The sequence below is a fragment of the Colletotrichum scovillei genome, assembly GCF_011075155.1.
Source record: "Colletotrichum scovillei strain TJNH1 chromosome Unknown Contig00011, whole genome shotgun sequence".
NCBI lineage: Eukaryota > Fungi > Ascomycota > Sordariomycetes > Glomerellales > Glomerellaceae > Colletotrichum > Colletotrichum scovillei.
This window is the reverse complement of record NW_023336269.1, coordinates 1,343,119-1,359,918: the sequence shown is the minus strand read 5'-3', so window position 1 is coordinate 1,359,918 and position 16,800 is coordinate 1,343,119. Positions and strand designations below refer to the sequence as shown.

The 16,800-nt window shown below is 52.9% G+C and overlaps 4 protein-coding genes across 4 annotated transcripts; 1 reads left to right on the top strand and 3 right to left on the bottom strand.

The window, feature by feature from the left end:
* Nucleotides 1–3,847: 3,847 nt before the first annotated feature.
* Nucleotides 3,848–4,909, bottom strand: HER10_EVM0003097 (isopentenyl-diphosphate delta-isomerase; the record flags this gene model as incomplete). Its single annotated transcript, XM_035472783.1, has 3 exons — nucleotides 3,848–4,080; nucleotides 4,168–4,509; nucleotides 4,711–4,909. 3 exons carry the CDS (start codon nucleotides 4,907–4,909, stop codon nucleotides 3,848–3,850), a joined length of 774 nt encoding a protein of 257 aa, XP_035326669.1.
* A 1,400-nt stretch (nucleotides 4,910–6,309) lies between these two features.
* HER10_EVM0009978 (MATE efflux family protein) lies at nucleotides 6,310–8,466 on the bottom strand (the record flags this gene model as incomplete). The annotated part of the gene is made up of 3 exons (XM_035479448.1): nucleotides 6,310–6,397; nucleotides 6,531–6,859; nucleotides 6,940–8,466. The coding sequence occupies 3 exons, from the start codon at nucleotides 8,464–8,466 to the stop codon at nucleotides 6,310–6,312; spliced, it is 1,944 nt and encodes a 647-aa protein (XP_035327199.1).
* A 3,400-nt stretch (nucleotides 8,467–11,866) lies between these two features.
* HER10_EVM0004522 (proteasome/cyclosome) lies at nucleotides 11,867–15,083 on the bottom strand. Its single transcript, XM_035474164.1, has 4 exons — nucleotides 14,769–15,083; nucleotides 14,646–14,716; nucleotides 12,111–14,588; nucleotides 11,867–12,055 (listed from the first exon to the last, which is right to left on the bottom strand). Exons 1-4 carry the CDS (start codon nucleotides 14,887–14,889, stop codon nucleotides 12,029–12,031), a joined length of 2,697 nt encoding a protein of 898 aa, XP_035326786.1. The 5' UTR covers nucleotides 14,890–15,083; the 3' UTR covers nucleotides 11,867–12,028.
* A 295-nt stretch (nucleotides 15,084–15,378) lies between these two features.
* On the top strand, nucleotides 15,379–16,704 carry HER10_EVM0011877 (RIO1 family protein; the record flags this gene model as incomplete). Its single annotated transcript, XM_035481291.1, has 2 exons — nucleotides 15,379–15,441; nucleotides 15,505–16,704. The coding sequence occupies 2 exons, from the start codon at nucleotides 15,379–15,381 to the stop codon at nucleotides 16,702–16,704; spliced, it is 1,263 nt and encodes a 420-aa protein (XP_035327344.1).
* Between the last annotated feature and the right edge of the window lie 96 nt (nucleotides 16,705–16,800).

Below are 16,800 nucleotides of genomic sequence, written 5' to 3'. Positions count from 1 at the left end.
TCCTGCGCGGGATGGTCTGCAGATAGCTGAGAAACCTTGAGACTGTAGCAATTGTGGTATGTAGGACGTTGAGGGTAGGTACGGAAAGATAGGCACAGGGCATTGGATCAACACGCGCCGGTGAGACTCTGCGGTGGCGGCAGTTGATACTCTACATTGTTTGTTGATTCAGACAAGGGCGAGGAGCTGAACACGGCGAGAACTATGGATCGACCATCAATGATGCCCGCACGGCATAGAGCAGGAGGGGAAGCCAGGCGTGCGATGCTGCTTGCACCGACAGTATGCGGGCAAGTTACCTTTGCACCTTTGATACCCGGCTTGGCTTGCCTCAACACTAGCCAGAACCATGCTGATGGGATTCAAACTATCAGGATATGCCGTAATAGTAGGTGGCACGAGGACAGCGGCGTAAACGTTGATGAGGGGGAGGGCGGGCTGGGGTGACCTGGGCTGCAGCTTTCAAGCAACAGACCAGGCCGTTGACCGTGGAGATTTGGGCATGTGTTCGTGTACCGCATCAGGACTGGTGGTGGCCATCCCGACCTGGCGCGTACGGGTATGCAGGTCTAGCCAACGCCGCTCGCCTCCACCCAGTGCAGAGGATGATCTTGTAGAAGCGGCCTGATTAATAACAGCGTGGTTGAATGGTTGAGGAGTATCGGCGGATGCCGCAGAGCAAGGCATCCTCACTGGAGCATGTCTCGGTGACGGGAGATGGGGATGGAGGAAGACAGCCGGTGTGCGGGGAAAGGCAGGCTGGCGAGACCCTGTCGTTGGGTCAGGTATCCTAGAGATCGTCAGTTGGGAGTGGCCAGTGGCCTGTGTCTTTGGATCAACCGTCACATAACTCCCGAACCCGACCAATCGCAGCGGCTGTACATGCCAATAACGGCATAGTACGTTGTGGCACTTCCTGCGGCCAATGCGTCCCACTGATCCCTATCAGCTCCGTCAGGGTCCACGGTGTTCCCGGGTTCGGTGTCCGGATGCACCGCACACAGTGGCGGGTTCCGTGTCCCGCGGCCGCTCCAGCTTGGGCTTCAGCCCGAGAAAAAGGATTCATTGGGACGGTGGGAATCAGCTCCCATTCCCAGGCTTGGCCCAACAAACACCTGCGCGGGATGAGTTGCAGTGGGTGTCAGGCGGAGAGTCTTGGCGTCTTGGAGGCTCTGCTGATTTGCGTTGTGTGGGCGCAGACGAGGAATGTTGCCGAGATAAGAGGTGCAGATGCAGTGACGAGTAATGAGATAAGCCAGCTGGACTTCCGCACCACCCTTCGCACGTGGGGTGCATATGCAGTGCTCTGCCAAGTATGAAGAGTGATGTGAGCATCGTTGAGCCGTTGGTCCGTTGGTTGGGCACTGCTACTTCGTACTACTCGGCGCCCATCGTTGGTTGATCGATTATGTGTCTTGCTCTCGAGAATCTCGTGCTGCCAGACTGGCCTCTGTTTGTGCCGTTTGTGGTTTTGCATAATGGATAACAGTATTTCTCCGACCTCTGCTCCGAGTTAGCTGTGAGGAACGAGGTTGAAAACGGAATAGCATGGATACATACGAAATCCGAGAAGAGCTTCTGGGAATGAAACCAGCCCCTTCTAGGTTGCCTTTGAGGGCATTTCCAAGAAGCAGAGCGGAAGCCTTGTAGAACCGAGTTCGCCATTGAACATCAATGTCGCTGCTCATGCATATTGGGCGAAATGGAATGGAATGGAACTTGCCAGTCCAAAACAGCGTGTTGATGTCACCCGGATTACATCATCGTGCTTGCCCGGCCCAGTATCGAGGCAAGATGCGACTGAATGGAAGGTGCAAGTCATAACCTGGGCAAGTCCGAAGACATGCACAGGTCACATGTCTAGCTCGCGACGTGCCTACCTTTACCCTGTTTTGGTAATTAACAATGTTTCTGCAACAAGATACCTGGGCACCCAAGGTAAGAACATAATTCTTCTGAGGCACCCCAACCGGTTCAAGTCGCTTTAGTCACAGCATGCTACTCGATGAAGACTCGTCATTCGGCCCTCTTAGCAATCTAGATGACAAAGGTTCAGCTTTGCGATGTATAACGTACCGAGATAGCGCTCTTTCAATCTCTAGTAAACATGACAGGTGTAGATGGAAGCTCCTCATCCAAACCCGGCGGGAATAGATTCAAATCCATTGCCTGTGATCACAAATATATGCTATTTGTGTATTTGCACAGCCAAGTGCGTTTTCACTTGTGAACGACAGCAATGTCTTCACTGAGGTCTATCTCATGGTCGTCAAGACTGTCGCTCACATTGCCAATCTGTTCACGATAAGCCCCAATCGCTCAGTATGATATTATAATGTCTATTTATACTTGGCGAACTTCAAATTAGCGATGGCGAAGCTCACTCAAGCAGTGTCTAGTCTTTGTACCAAGACCCTCAACTAGACATTGAGTTGCTTGGCCCTGCAGCCATGACAACTACGATAACAACGTGCGAAGAAGAAGTCTCTGTCTCCTTCTAAGCAAGCAGCACATCTAACATGTGCGTCCAGGGCCACTGGCGGATGTTCTGGTTATACTCGGGAACACAACTCAGACAATCATCTCCTAGCGTAAGAAGCACAAGGTCAGTGGCCTACCAAGACAGGAACCATGGACTTATCAAGTGTTCTTGTCTTGAGAATCGGGCTACTTGAAACATCCTGGCCCTTGTATGCCGTGGCCCGTGGTTGTTCCCCTGATTTGACCTCGGGTGATTAAGAGGATGCGTAGAAAAGAAGGAAACATTCAAGTAGGCCGAGAAAGTAGCCAGCGGTCAATTCCATCACGAATGACTCCCTGCATACGATGACCAGCCAAAACAGATCATCCACGCTCCTTCTTTTCCGGAGTATTCCGGATTATTAGCAAAGACCATCAAGAGCATTCAGGAGAAACGTGATGTAGGTTCTATACCCGCGTTATCGATAGAACGAATGTGAAATACTGGACTGAGGTTCTCCCTCAAGCAATTCGAGTTTCCAGTAGTACGCAATTTCGAGGGGCATTTAGTTCCAAAATCCCTAATTACAATATTATGCTCATCTTTGTATGTATCAACTTTCTCTGCTACCTACCTCGCAGACATCGAAGCATTGCGGAAGCCTTTCCCCATTCTCATGGAGCACTAACCCAAGGAAGAACGAAACTAAAAGCTGCCCCATAATCATCCACGACAGCCTCATTCAGCAACTCCAACGTACGATTAGCGTACCACGCTCCCGTTGCAGGGAAAAGTCCCTCTGGCATTTATCATCGAGCATCAAATAAGAATCTAGAAAGCCCCTTTTAGTAAGCAGCTCCCATCCAGCCGCATACTCCAAACGAACAGCCATCCCGAGACAAGGCTCCCTAAGCCCAGAGACTCCGCGTTGCGCCCAATGACTCCTCTACCACTGGTTTTTGGTGTTCCACGAGAAGGGACGAAGCAGAAATCTCCGCCAGCCCGTTCTCATCAACAAGCATAACTTGAAATCCCCTCTACCATCGTCTATCACCAAGACACATTTTCCATTAGAACAAAGTTTTTCAATTCAACGTGGCCAACAGCCAGCGCCCCAAGTCGTATTCATGGAATCAAAAAAGGGGGGGATATCTAAGATTACGAAAATTCGGAAAATAGAAAAAAGGGCAGAATACACTTTCAACAGTGTCTGTTTTGTTTTTTTTTGCCGCCACATGCAAGAGACAGAGAGATGGAGACAGGGAAGAAAAGCTGCAACAAAGAGACAAAACTCCACGTCTAATGCTCTCTCACGACGGTCCATTGGGGTCCTTCCACGTTTGCCCGATCTCTTTTGCCATCAGAAAATCAGTCGTCCGTTCTCATTTACATGCGACGAATCTCCTGCTCGTTGGTGTACTTCTCCAGCCCAGAGTCGAGGCTCTCCCACCACTGGAACAGCATCGAGTTGCAAATGAGCTTGAACCAGGGGGTGAACTTGAGCTGGGGGTCCTCAAACAGCTTCTTGAGCTCGTCGGCGCTGACGTACTGCGTCGCGCGGACCTCGTTCTCGTTGGGCTTGAGGTCGACCTTGGCCTTGATGAAGAGGATGTAGTCAACTGTCACCGGGTTAGCAAAGATTGTACATTACTTCTCTAACCAGACTTCCTGGGAGAAGAGGAATGGAAAAGAAGGGTAAACCATACTCTCGTGCTCTCCCCACTTGCCATCGCTAGGCGCCTTGTAATGAATCCTCGTCAAAAAGTGGAAGTCGTCAAAGGGCACCTGCTTCGGGTCGATGCCGAGCTCGTGCTCCAGCTTCCTCTGCGCGGCGCGCTTGACGCCCGCGACCGAGTCCTCGAGGTTCGCGCCCGTCTCGCCGGGGATGCCCAGCGGGTGGGAGCAGCACGTGTTGGTCCACATGTCGGGGAAGGTAATCTTCTCCGTCGCGCGCTGTTGGAGGAGCAGGCGGTTGGTTTCCGGATCGAAGAGGAAGACGGAGAAGGCGCGGTGGAGGAGGCCCTTGTCGATGTTGGTCATAAGGTGGCCTGTTTTGGGGAGTTCAGTGTCAGTTGACTGTGTTGTCTTGTAGTTCCCCCTTCTATTTCTTCCCCTTGCGCGCTCTTGTTCTGTCCTTGTCACAAGGTGGCAGCGCTTGGCTAATCACCGCAACAACCAACTCGAACGAGAGGGTTTATACACAACGCGAAACCGGCAGACGACCCAGGAGGACAGGAGAAACTACTTACAGGCCTTCTTGCTCGCATTGCCAATAGGCTTGTCATTCTCGTCCAGCACAATGCAGACCTCGTCCATCAGCCGAATCTGCTCGGCATCGTGACCGGAGAGGGCCTCTGTGCTCGTGTCGATGTCGGGGAAGAGGCGCAGAATCGACTCAGCCGTGATGCCCTCGTTGGCCGTCGTCGTGGTCGTCGTGGTAGTAGACATTTTTGCTTTTTCGTGTTTGACCGTGAAAGAGGAAGTCTTGTTGTGTACTCCGTCTAGTGTCGCGTGTTGTGTCAGCTTTCCAATTTCGAAACTTTTTTCTGTACAGCTAGCTATAGCTACAGAGATAGCTTTCGCGCATGCGCACAAAGGGGCGGGAGGGAGAAGGGCTTACTACTCTTCTTATAAAGTTGCGCAAAGGCCGACAGGCAATTATGTGAGAGAGAAACAGAGTAGGTTTGTTCGGAACTTCCCCCGTCCGAAGTTGCGAATGTGCGAGAGTGGAAGAGAGAGGTTGCGCAAGGACGAGAAATTAGTACCAATGTAGCGATTCCCAGAAAAGGAGGGGTCTCCCCTTCCGACCTTCTTCTTCCCCTTCCCCCTCCAATCCTCCAAGGCGGGAAACTGTTCGAAAATGTCCAGTGCCCCTCACACCCCTGCACCCGCCATTCGTTCCCCCAGTGGCAGAGCGAGCGGCGGGCCACCTAAAATCAGTTCCAATTCGCACTCACAGAGCCGACTATTGATGTTTGTCACTGGTTTCGCCGTGGCCCCAATTTGCCAATCTCCCGCATCCCTGTCTTGTTGGCTTAGCTTGCCTTTTTGGAGGTGTGGTTCTCTGCGCTGCCCAGACCGCAAAACGGTCCTTGAGTTGAAGAGAGCTTCCGCACTGGCACTATAATTCAAAAGTTTCACTTGGAGGACCCGGAAACTTTTACGGAGAGAAATGGGCTTCCCATTCCATCTTTCAGGGCTTCTTGGAGTGGAAGGATTTCTCAGCCTCATTGTCGAACGGAGGATTATCCAGGTACATCTCTGCTCTAATTGGACCTGATGCGTCTTCGCACTGCTAGGAAGAACTCGTCAGGAAGTCTCCAGCTTAGACTCTTACAAGCTGCTTCTCTGCCTTACCCTACGCGGTTTTGACAGGTCGCGAACCATCACGGACGTCCGTCAGCATCTGAGCGGAAACTTCCCACAGACGTCACAAGATCACACGCCATGCTACCGGAAGTTATGGAACGAAAGGATGCACCAGCTTACCTGACTTGGTATCATGGAGCGAGAGCAACGCAGACACTTTGACATGGCATTGCAACGGCCGAGCCCGCATTCGTATCATCTGTGCATCATTCTTCTCTTCTTCTCCCGCTCCCGTCAATTACTTCCAAAGTTATGCTGTGCTTTGCGACGCTCGCTCGCTTGCTAGCTATTCATGACCAAGCCAGAAATTCAAGACCTACCAGACGTGACCCAGGATATATATCTGATATATCCAGACGTACATCTTCGACAGTCAATCATTAAATCACCAATTTGTAGTCAAACAGTTATCATGAGCCCGCTGACCAATTTCGGGGTATGCGTAAAAAGTCGTGAACGAACTCTTGGCCAAGGACGTTTCACTCGGCCTGGTTTCTCGACTCCGCCTCTTTGGCCGCCTTGTGCCAGTCCGTGAAATATACGAACGAATACTCGATAATAGCGACCCTATGACAAAATACATCAGTCAGCTAAGTTCCTCTCATACGCACTTGGTACGTCTCTCATCCCATGTCCAGAGAATCAAGAAGTCGGAGGGAAGAGAGGGAGTAGAAAACCAGATAAGAGACGGGGCACTTACAAGGCAAGTCCAATCGTGACGCCCAGCCACAAACCCTTGAGCTTCCAATCAAGACCAAACGCGGTCCCAAAGGAGATTGGCATCGCAATGAGGTAGTATACTGTCAAGTTCGCATAGCCACCGATGGAAGGGCGGCCAATGCCACGCAGCAAACCGTGTGCTCCCGCGGATAGGCCGTCAAAGACCTGCATCAGCGCACACAGCGGAAGTACGTTGGCCACAATGGCAATGACCTCTTCGTCGTTGGTAAACAGTCTTGGCAGGTGGAATCTCAAGCTGCCAAAGAGAATGACGTTGAACACGCCCACAATCAGAGCTGCTGCGAATGCCTGTCGAATCAGTCAGAATATGATTTCCGAAACCAGGCTTTCCTGGAGCGTGTAATGGAGGGGGGAGCTAAAGAACTTACCACTGCGCCGGTAATCTTTGCCGCATCCACCAACCCGGCACCAATGAGGTTGGCGATTCGGGTGGACGCCGCGATGCTGACGGGGAATGGGATCTGGTATGTAATAGCACACAGCGTGACGACGACACTCTGGGCCGCCAGGTACTCCGGACCGAACTGGCTCGAGAACAGAGTCAGGATCTCAAAAGCCATGTACTCGGCCTCAATCATAATCATGCCAGGCAAAGCCAAGCGAAGCATCGGGCCCCAATTTGACAGAGCTCGTTTGCTGAAACCGCCCCAGCACTGGTATCCGTCGACGAAGCGCACATAAAGGAACAACAGCAGCGGAAGCAGGTTCTGGGTGCAGACAACCGCAGCAGGAGCTCCGATGAAACCCCATCCCAACCTCCAGACAAACAGCCAGTTTAACAGGATGTTGATGGGCGCAGCGACCAAAAGGACCCAAGTGGTAGCCTGAAACAGACCCTGCGCCTGCACAAACCGCTTTCCGCCCTCGAAGAAGACGAAGGCCGGTCCGCTCAGTATCAACATGCGCAGATACTGGCCGGCCAGTCGCGCAGACTCAGGTTCCGGGATGACGAGCCGCAACACTGATTCACTGAAGAACCACAACACCGCCAGCGGGGCAAAGCACATGAGCAAGAAATATGTCATGCGCTGGAATTGCAGTCCGACGAGATGGCGGTGTCCAGAGCCGTACGCCTGCGCACAGAGGGTATCGAGACTCGTCGCGAGACCCTGGAAGGGCGCGTAAACGGTGATAGTTGCTGTCATGGTTGCCAAGCTCACGGCGCCAAGTTCAATCTTTCCAATGTGTCCTACGGCGAAGATGGAAACGACATTGACCGAGTACTGCAGCATAAAGGTAACAATGAGTGGACTAGCGTACTGAATGATGGTCTTGGCTTCGCGCTGCCAAGTAGTGCGAAGTTGGCCTGTCGAGACTGCCGCTTCCCACTGCTCATTGAGAGTCCCATGACCATCAACATCTGGCGCTGGAGCTCCGGACAATAGAGGGGTCGATTCGGACGGCCGACGAATGATGGTCTGGGGTGCCTCTTCATCGTAAGGCTCAAGTGGAACCTTCGTGCTGAAGAGGCGTCTGTAGGCACGGCGATAGAATGGCTCGTTTTCCTCCCGGGCATGCTTGGGAGGCAGAAGATGATTATCACGCAACAGACTCAGCTCGGCATCGCGCGACTGCTTCATTTCGACTCTCGTGAGAACTGGTGGTTCCTCGGCGGCGTATATCGGCTGCGGGTTCATGACGGGGCGGGAGGTGCCGAATGCGACACCGCTCGGGCGGCGGTAGAAGAGAGGGCCCTCGGCGGACACGTCCTCGTCGTCGGAGCCTATGGCATCCTCATTCTCGTCGACGTATTCGTCTTCTGAACATTCTGCCAAATCTCTTGCCAGGAGCTCTTGCGCGGGCGGGGTTCCCGTCATGAATGACGAGCTGAGCTGGGCGACAAAGTCGCGGCTCGAAGAAGCCGCCTTGATGGGAATGCTGCGGTCGTCCCCCATGGCGCAGTTGTTGCTGACCGACTTTCGAGTGTAAGGTAGGTGTAGAGATGCGGAGGTCAATAACACCTTGTTCTCCGCCGTACTATAACGTCGTCCTCTCGCCTTGATCTCAATGCGAGTTGCGCAATCCGCTGGGTAACTCCAACCAATGATCTGCACGTGTCTTGGTGCTTCGAACGGGGAATCTCAGGTAAGACGATGTCGCGCAGTCGGATGCGACGAAGTATTGCTCAGGCCGGTATCGGTGTGCAATGGTTTACTTTGGCGTGCCTCCGAAACACCAACGTCCAATTTGCGCTTCTCCAAGAGATATTGGAGAAGCGAGGGCCAATGTAGTCTGTTACGCGGGAGCGGATGCTAATGCTCGGATGGTCGTCTCGTACGATTCGGTTTACTTTCCCTGATCGCAGGTCCTTTTAAAGAGAAAAAGACAGAGCTTGCAGATAGGAGAAAGCTCGGCGAGAAGAAAGGAGGCAGAAGAGGCGGAAGAGGAGGAGGGTACGAACGTGGGCGGTGGAGGGGTGACGAGGAAGTTATTAGTCTAAGGCATAGATAGGAAGTCGGAAGCGTCACCCGCGCGCCCTTTGCTGAGGACCTGGACTGGAGCTGGCTGGGTGGGCTGCGCGCACTTCCCGAGGCAAAAGCTGGGGAATAAGACCATCTTGGGCTACGGAGTACGTACGGTGCCACTGCCAGGGAACGCGTACGAAGTAACGAAGTACGGATAGCGCATCCATGGAAAACAAGCATGGATGCGAAAGACAGACGGCAGAGAGATAGAGGAATTCCCAGTCCACAATCAGCCAGTCTCGCTCTTGCTTTCCAGGGTCTCCCCGTTGTTGCCCGCGAAGCGCGAAGCGGCTAGATTCGCCTGGATATCCACCCAGTAATTGCGCGATCCACTGCCTCGCATGGCAGTGGCGCCCTTTGCACTTGTATCCGTAATACTACGTACTTTCCCAAAGACAACTAAAAGATATCCAAAGGCAAGTACTCCGCAAGGTAGACTTAGCTTCACTTGCCTTGCAGCTCTGACATTTTCTCTCCCGTTGTCATTTGCCATCCATCTCACTAGGCAAGTACCTAGCAGCCGCACCAATATGGCATGAGGTAAGGTAAGGTAGGTGCAACTTACAAGTCGTGCCTTCCCAGAGCTTTCTTTCATCCCACCACGGCACGTTGTAAGCGAACCGCCGCTTGTCAATCGCCTGACTCATCCGGCCAATGACACACCAGGGAATCTACATCCCGTAGCCTCTCGCCTTTTCAAAGCTTGGCATCCCGCATCCTTCTTGCCATCTCTTTGCAGATCTCACCAACTTTTTATGTTTTGGCAGGTTTCCCGCCGTTTGGAACCTTTTCGGCGAGTGGGAGCTACTTCCAAGTCTGTCCCTTAGTTCTGTCATCGACACTCAGTTTACTCCGTACTTACTTACCTGTACCCGAGGTACATACTTGCATCCCGGAGCTGATAAGAAAAGACGAGGCAGAGACGAACCCAGATGCGACGCATCCCGCCGAACCCAGCAAATGGGCCCGTCGGCCGCCTCCCCGAGCTCCGCCGTCGTGACCGGGACCCTGGAATCTTATCCATCAACAATAACATCCGACCAACGGACCCCAAACAATCAACGCACGCAATTCCATCGTGTAACATTCCGCCGCATCCTCCCACTCATACTCAAAGAATCACAGGGCAGACTCGCAATCTTCGATATCCTCTTTTTGCGTGCTATTAGTAGTAACTGCCACCCTTGAACTTCCCATCATTATATCCACCTGTACTCCGTAGTGTTATGGCACTGGCTCACGATATCCCCAGCCCAGAACATCCGTTTTTTCTGCCCGGCCCATTTCCATCCCCTCCACTTCCACCATCCCCCAGCCTCCACCAGCGCTAGCACTTTTGCCCCTCCTCCCCTTCTCCTCTCCGAGGTCTCCCAGTCTCTTCGCATACTGCTGTACTCCGTACATAGGTATCGAACAGGGTTACAGCGCGGCACCGCGGTCAGCTCTACTCAGCCTGGTTTAGCCTTTTGTACCCATCCCCTATCTATCCCATCCCGTCCACTTCCCCGTTGTGCCCGTATCTCTTTACAGGCAATATCCCACCATGCAACCGTTGTGACGTCTATTACGTACAAGCAAGACCTTTCTTTCGTCCATGGTGCAAAACAAAGATATATCACCCATGCGCGTGCGCATCTGGATGCACATTCGTCTCTGACTCCCAATATCTATATCCGTAAGAGGGTAGCAGTGGCCTCTTTGGGCTGGGCTAGAAATGGATTACTTGATGTTATAATCTCATCGCATCTCGGATCGGGTTGAGAACCCAATCCCAGATCCCCTTCTGGGAAACGAAGGCTATTGGTTCGCACCGGCAAAAATTGCTGCATGAGGCAAGCGGAGTCGTTGTGTCAGCATCTGCGAATACACACCTTGGTCTGACCGAGATTAGATTCAAACCACCGCCGCAGCCCACTTGCAAGCAGACATCATCAAATGTCAGGTAGCTTGCCTGGACACTGTGTTTGCTCTGTTCGTAGGTATGCGTATAATAACCGCGTTAGGCTATGCTAGTCCTCTAGGAACTTGGCGTATTACGAGGGCGGCCGCTGCAGGTTCCATCACGAACACAAAATGGCAAGGCCCGTCCAAGTTGATTCCCTCACGTTCGCAGGTGGACCTGTGGGAGGTTGACCGTGATGAAGTACGGTAACCCTAAATCAGTAGGAGTATTCACTGATGCGGATGTATACTATATAGAATACCAAGAACCGCCCGAGCAATCAGTAACGGCAGAACATTTTATGAATAATGCCCTTTATGGCGAGCCCTCAAACCTAGCCGCTATACGGTAGGAGTGTCCAGCTATGCGACCAGGTTGCCGCCATGATCAACTGTCCCTGATACCATGCAAACCTCCCCGCCGACGACCGGTCTAAAGCCTGTACCAAGTGGCTCCGGAACGACTTTATCATCACCGCCACGCCTTCAGCGCGTTTCTAACGAAAGCAGCGGTATCGAGGGTAGGCGACTCCGAAGTTGAAAACTGAGATCCATTATCAGACTGGGTCTCGATTCCCTGCAACGTCTTCTTTGTCCATGTCGAGGTTCTCGCGAACGTTTCCGAGCTCATGGAGAAAGACCTCGATAGTATACTGGAAAACACCACGCTTCCTTTACCATGTTCATTTGCGTATCAGGCTATTGCCCTGTCAAAAAGGATAGCCGGAATGCTAGCCATGGCATCGTCGGGATTCGTCCTGATCTCGTGGTGCAAATCAAAACGTACAAGAACGTGACTCGCATGTGTGCGTTCACTTAACCGGGGATCTCACTGGATTTATATGCATTCACGAATATTGTCACTTTCGAAAATGTGTAAACGTTGAAACGCCTCTTCATTGCAGCTGATCCGTCTATTCATGTGGGATCTCATCTGTCTGATGACATTTCGAATGCCACTCACAGACGTAAGATTACTATACAGTGTATCGTGTCCCAGTTCCATGCCTGAACCTACGATCCCAGGTCCCCCCAAACACCCTGAAATCATCTATTTCTCCTCTACCCAGTCGGGGTTCTGCAAATAGTTAGCGCTGCACGCCTTCACATTGACAACGTGTCTTCAAACGTACCTTCTTGAGAATCACCAATCCCTCTAGTGTGCTATTCAAGCTGATGTACTGCTCATCCTCAAGCTCCGCACGCTCGCCGTACGCCAAAACAACCGGCGTGCTCTGTGTTTGCCAGCCGGTGATAGTCTTGGGCCGGCCCGCCTGGCCGACAACATCAACCGCCTGACCAACGCGGACGTTGACCTTCAGCGGCTTGAGGTCCTCGTCCAGCGTCACCAAGAAACGGGGGTGCATAGCAGTCACCAGGAAGTAGAGCAGGTAGTGTGAGTTAGATGTGATGAACGACTTGGCATCGATCATGGCGACCAGCACGGCGAGCAAACCACCCGTAGACACGCGCGAGAGAACGTTGCGGTCAGTGTGGAAGGGGTTGACCGACATGGTACCCTTGCCCATGTGCAAAAGACCCTGAGCAATGCGCACCATGAAGAGAGACTCCTGGTCGCGGTGGTAGAAGCTGGCCAGCTGTCTAAGAAGCTGAGCAAGTCTGGCGTTGTTCGTACCCGCACCCAGGAGACCCATGGCGAAGATGGCATTGATAGCCACGTCGTTGTCGTTGTCGTGGGAGTACCTGGAGAGCGTGTCGTAGACCTTCATCTGGGGGTTGCTAGGGCTGATCAGACCCATGGCCAGAGGAACTGCTCTCCTGATGTTGGGCTCGCCGTAGTGCATAAGATGCCCAAATTGCCGAAGAACCATCTCCTGGCCCACATCTTCGCCCATGGCCACGAGTGCGATACCAATTACCGCGTACGACTGGAGGAGCTCGTCACCCTTCTTCTCGTCTGAATCCTCAATATGCTCGTTGCAAATGTGGAGCAACTCCTGGATCTTCAGGACAGCACCGGTGCCTGCCCAAGCACAGATCTCAGCCAGCACAGCCGTCGGCTTCGCCATCGGATGGTCAACAGCCTTGAGGGTCTCAAGGATGACGTCGACCTCTTCCTGACGGCCAAAGAAGAGCAGGCCAAGACCAAGTGCCAGGAAACGAGTCCACTTGTCTGTAAGCTGGCTCTTGCGGTCGTCGTCCAGCAGAGTCGTGACGATAGCCTCACTGATTTCGGGGTTGGAGGAGCCGACAAAGATCAGACCACAGGCCAGGGCAGCCATGGCGGAAATTTGCATATCCTGGGAAGAATCGGTGATGATGGGCAGGAGGAGCTCCAAGGTAAAGTCGTTGTTTGAGCCGGCGTAGGAGAGACCCAGGCCCATGATGCTGGCGGTTCGGACAAGAGGGTTCTTGTGGTGCAGCTTGTCCTCGTCACCCAACAGAGCTAAGGCGGGCTCAGAGTCAACACGCGCTCCGGAGTTCATGATACCAATGGCAAGCATCGAGCCAGCCAAGATCTCAGGCTCCGCCGCATAGGTGTACTTGTCGATCTTGTCCAAGCCAGCTTCAACGTCCCACAGCAACAGAGTACCCAGAGAGGCCACAGTCGACATCATGCCGTCGCCTTTGGTCTTCCATACCCAGCTTTCCTTGTCCTGTTCAACCAGCATCATCTTGTCGTTACCGAAGCCGGCGTTCACAAAGGCGTTGACAAAAGCGGCTGCCAGGTTGTGGCGAGCTGAGTCAAGGTTGGTCATGCCAGCAACGCGGCTGCTCTCAAGGTGGCTCTTGTAGATATCTTCTGTAGTCTTGGGGTCCAGAATGTTGAGCTCCTTACCCAGGGACTTGAAGTGGTCGGACAGCTTAAGATTCGACAGGCACTCCACGACAGCCTGGGAGTCCGCGTCCTCTGCGGGAAGATCCAAGACAATGCGTTGCCGTGCGATGAGGAAAGCGAGCTGCTTCTTCAATGCGGGATCTTCGGCCTTCTCAAAGTCGGCCTTGATGAGTTCGACGTCGTTAAGGCGAATGGCAAGGGTCATTGCCAGGGCGTACTCCTTGTATGTGAGGTAGATGTCGTGGGCGGTCTTGAGGAAGAGCTCGTTGTCGGGGTAAGTCAGCAGGTTGACCATGCTGACCATGTAAAGGCAGACGCGGCCGTATGTGTCCTTGTCGAGGTGGTTGGGGATCTGATCAATGATCTCGAGCTCGCTCATCAAGTCCACAGCATCTGCCTCGGCGTTGCTCTGCAAGAAGAGCGGAATAAGAATCAAGGCAAGGTCGACCAGATCCTTTGTCGGCTCGTCGGCGTTTATCCTCTTTCCGTACACCTCGCCAATCTCCAGAGCCAGATGCCGGGTGTACTCGTGGCCCCATGATCCAATGTCGGATGACGGTGCAAGTAGGCGGTACTTGAGAGTGTCTTGTCGGTCCTCGTCGGAATACGTCATACCAATCACTGACAAAACATCTGCGAGCGACGTCTTGTTCTCTCCCGTTGGCCAATCCTCGAATAGTTTTGTCATCGTCTCGTAGTGTGGTCTCAGGAACTTCAGTGGTTTAGGCACAGCCGTCATTGATGAGGTTGACGTCTTGATGAAGTTCTTCATGGCCTCGAGGGCCGGCTTGTAGAGAGAGGCATCGGATTCCTAGAGACAACGTTAGCATGAGGCATACGTTGCTGTGATTTCAGTTACGCAACGCACCGTAAGGCGCTCGACGAGCATATCCAGCTCATTCTTCAGCTGTTGGTCCTCTTCGCTGAGCTCCTCCGCAGCTACAAACAGTTAGCCCCTCATCAATATCGCAAGACAACCCGTGTCGCTCACAATCGATGATCTTCTCGTCGTCCTTCTTGCCATTAACCTGGGACTTCTCCTTCTTGCTCTCCTCCACGGCCTTTCCTTTGCCCTTGTCGGCAGCGGTAGGCTTCTCGCTGTCCTGCGCCATCTTGACGTGTGTTTGTGGACTCTGTATAGGTGGGGTAGGTCCGCGGGAGTTTGGTCAAGAATCGGCGCGTATGTCTGTGCAATTCGTCAAGGAGTGGACGTCGGATCGATGGTGTGCGGTTGAGAGAAGGTTAGGGTGGTGGATGGTTGTGATTCGTGAGGCAGATGGAAGGTGATGGTAGCTTTGTAAAGCTAAGCAACAAGTCGAAGCTCCCCGGTTGCGTACGAGCCTGGCCTGCCTGCCGCACAGACACACCTGGGCTTGGGTGTTCAGCCTGCCACGTGACCGCCGGAGTCGATGACCCCGTCCCGGCTTATCTTATCATATCTAGATTGCCTTATCGATAGCGCACATCCAACCCCCGGCTGCTTTTTTTCCAATGGAGGGGTTCTTGGGCGCCGAATTCAGTACCTTGAGATCTGGGGGAAGAATTTCAACTCTAGACCAATTTCACCAAATACGTATTGTTGCGATCGCACAACTTCTCAGATGCATTTGGATACCAAGGCACTGCGGCACTTGGCCGCCGAGGACTGGAAGGTCCTCGCAGCAGTTCGTCTCCCTCATCCTACCCCTCCATAACCCCTCCAGGCAGCCCACTTACAGAATCTACAGGTTGAACAAGGCACCAAGAACCACGAGCTGGTCCCGACTTCACTGATCGAGAAACTATCGCGCCTCCGTGGCGGCGCAAACGGGGTTCACCGTTGCATCTCCAATCTCGCCAAGGTTGGCCTCATCGCCAAGGTCAAGGAAGCCAAGTATGACGGATACCGCCTCACCTATGGCGGTCTTGACTATCTCGCGATGCACCAATACTCGACGCGCAAGGAAGTCTACAGCGTTGGAAGCAGAGTCGGAGTCGGCAAGGAGAGCGATATTGTTATGGTTGCCGACGACAGAGGCGTGCAGTGCATTCTCAAGATCCACAGACTCGGTCGTATCTCTTTTCGGACAGTCAAATCGAACAGAGACTACCTCAAGAACAAGCAGTCAGGATCCTGGATGTATCTTTCGAGGCTCGCCGCAATGAAGGAGTTTGCTTTCATGAAGGCACTGAAGGATGAAGGATTCCCGGTGCCCGAACCTATCGCTCAAAACCGACACACCATTGTTATGTCCTTCATCGATTCGTTCCCTCTTCGCCAAATATCCAACGTCCCAGACCCTGCGCTGCTCTACTCTGAGCTGATTGATCTGCTTCTTCGCTTGGCTAAGCATGGACTTATCCACGGCGACTACAACGAGTTCAATATCCTCATCAAGGAAGAAGTATCCGTCACAACAACGGAAGAAGGGGATGAGGAGACCGTCAAGTTGGTACCAATCGTCATCGACTTCCCCCAAATGGTGTCGATGGATCATGAAAACGCAGAGATGTACTTTGACAGGGATGTCAACTGCATCAAGCGCTTTTTCGAAAAGAGATTCAAGTTCACCCCAACGACACCAGGACCGTTCTACAAGGACGCAAAGAAGTTGGTTGGCAAGGGTGGTGCCACAAGAATTGATGCAACCTTAACGGCATCTGGCTTCACAAAGAAGATGGCCAAGGATCTGGAGAAGGCCATTCAGGAACAGGCCTCTTCCAAGAACGACGAGGGCGAATTCGTGGGCGAAGACGACGACGAAGAGTACGGCTCCGAGGAAGACGACGAAGAAGAGGAAGACTCAGGCGATGAGGCGCCAGACGCGGAGAATGCAAGCGTCCCAGCCGCAAATGGAGATGGAAAAGAAGTGCAGACAAGTGGAAGAGCAGAGGATGAAGTTGATACCCAAAAATTCTCAAAATTGACGGTGGCGGACGAGGCCTGAGCCGTTGATGAATCGAACAATAAACACTTTACTACTTCCAGAAATCCTTCTGTCGCTTGTCGATACACAATCATTCGCTGTGGGCATGGATCCTCT

Coding starts and splice junctions, on each gene's coding strand:
- HER10_EVM0004522 (XM_035474164.1), bottom strand. CDS start 14,889: ATGGCGCAGGACAGCGAGAAGCCTACCGCTGCCGACAAGGGCAAAGGA. Junction 14,717..14,768: donor CGACGAGAAGATCATCGATT/GTGAGCGACACG, acceptor AACTGTTTGTAG/CTGCGGAGGAGCTCAGCGAA. Junction 14,589..14,645: donor TGCTCGTCGAGCGCCTTACG/GTGCGTTGCGTA, acceptor CGTTGTCTCTAG/GAATCCGATGCCTCTCTCTA.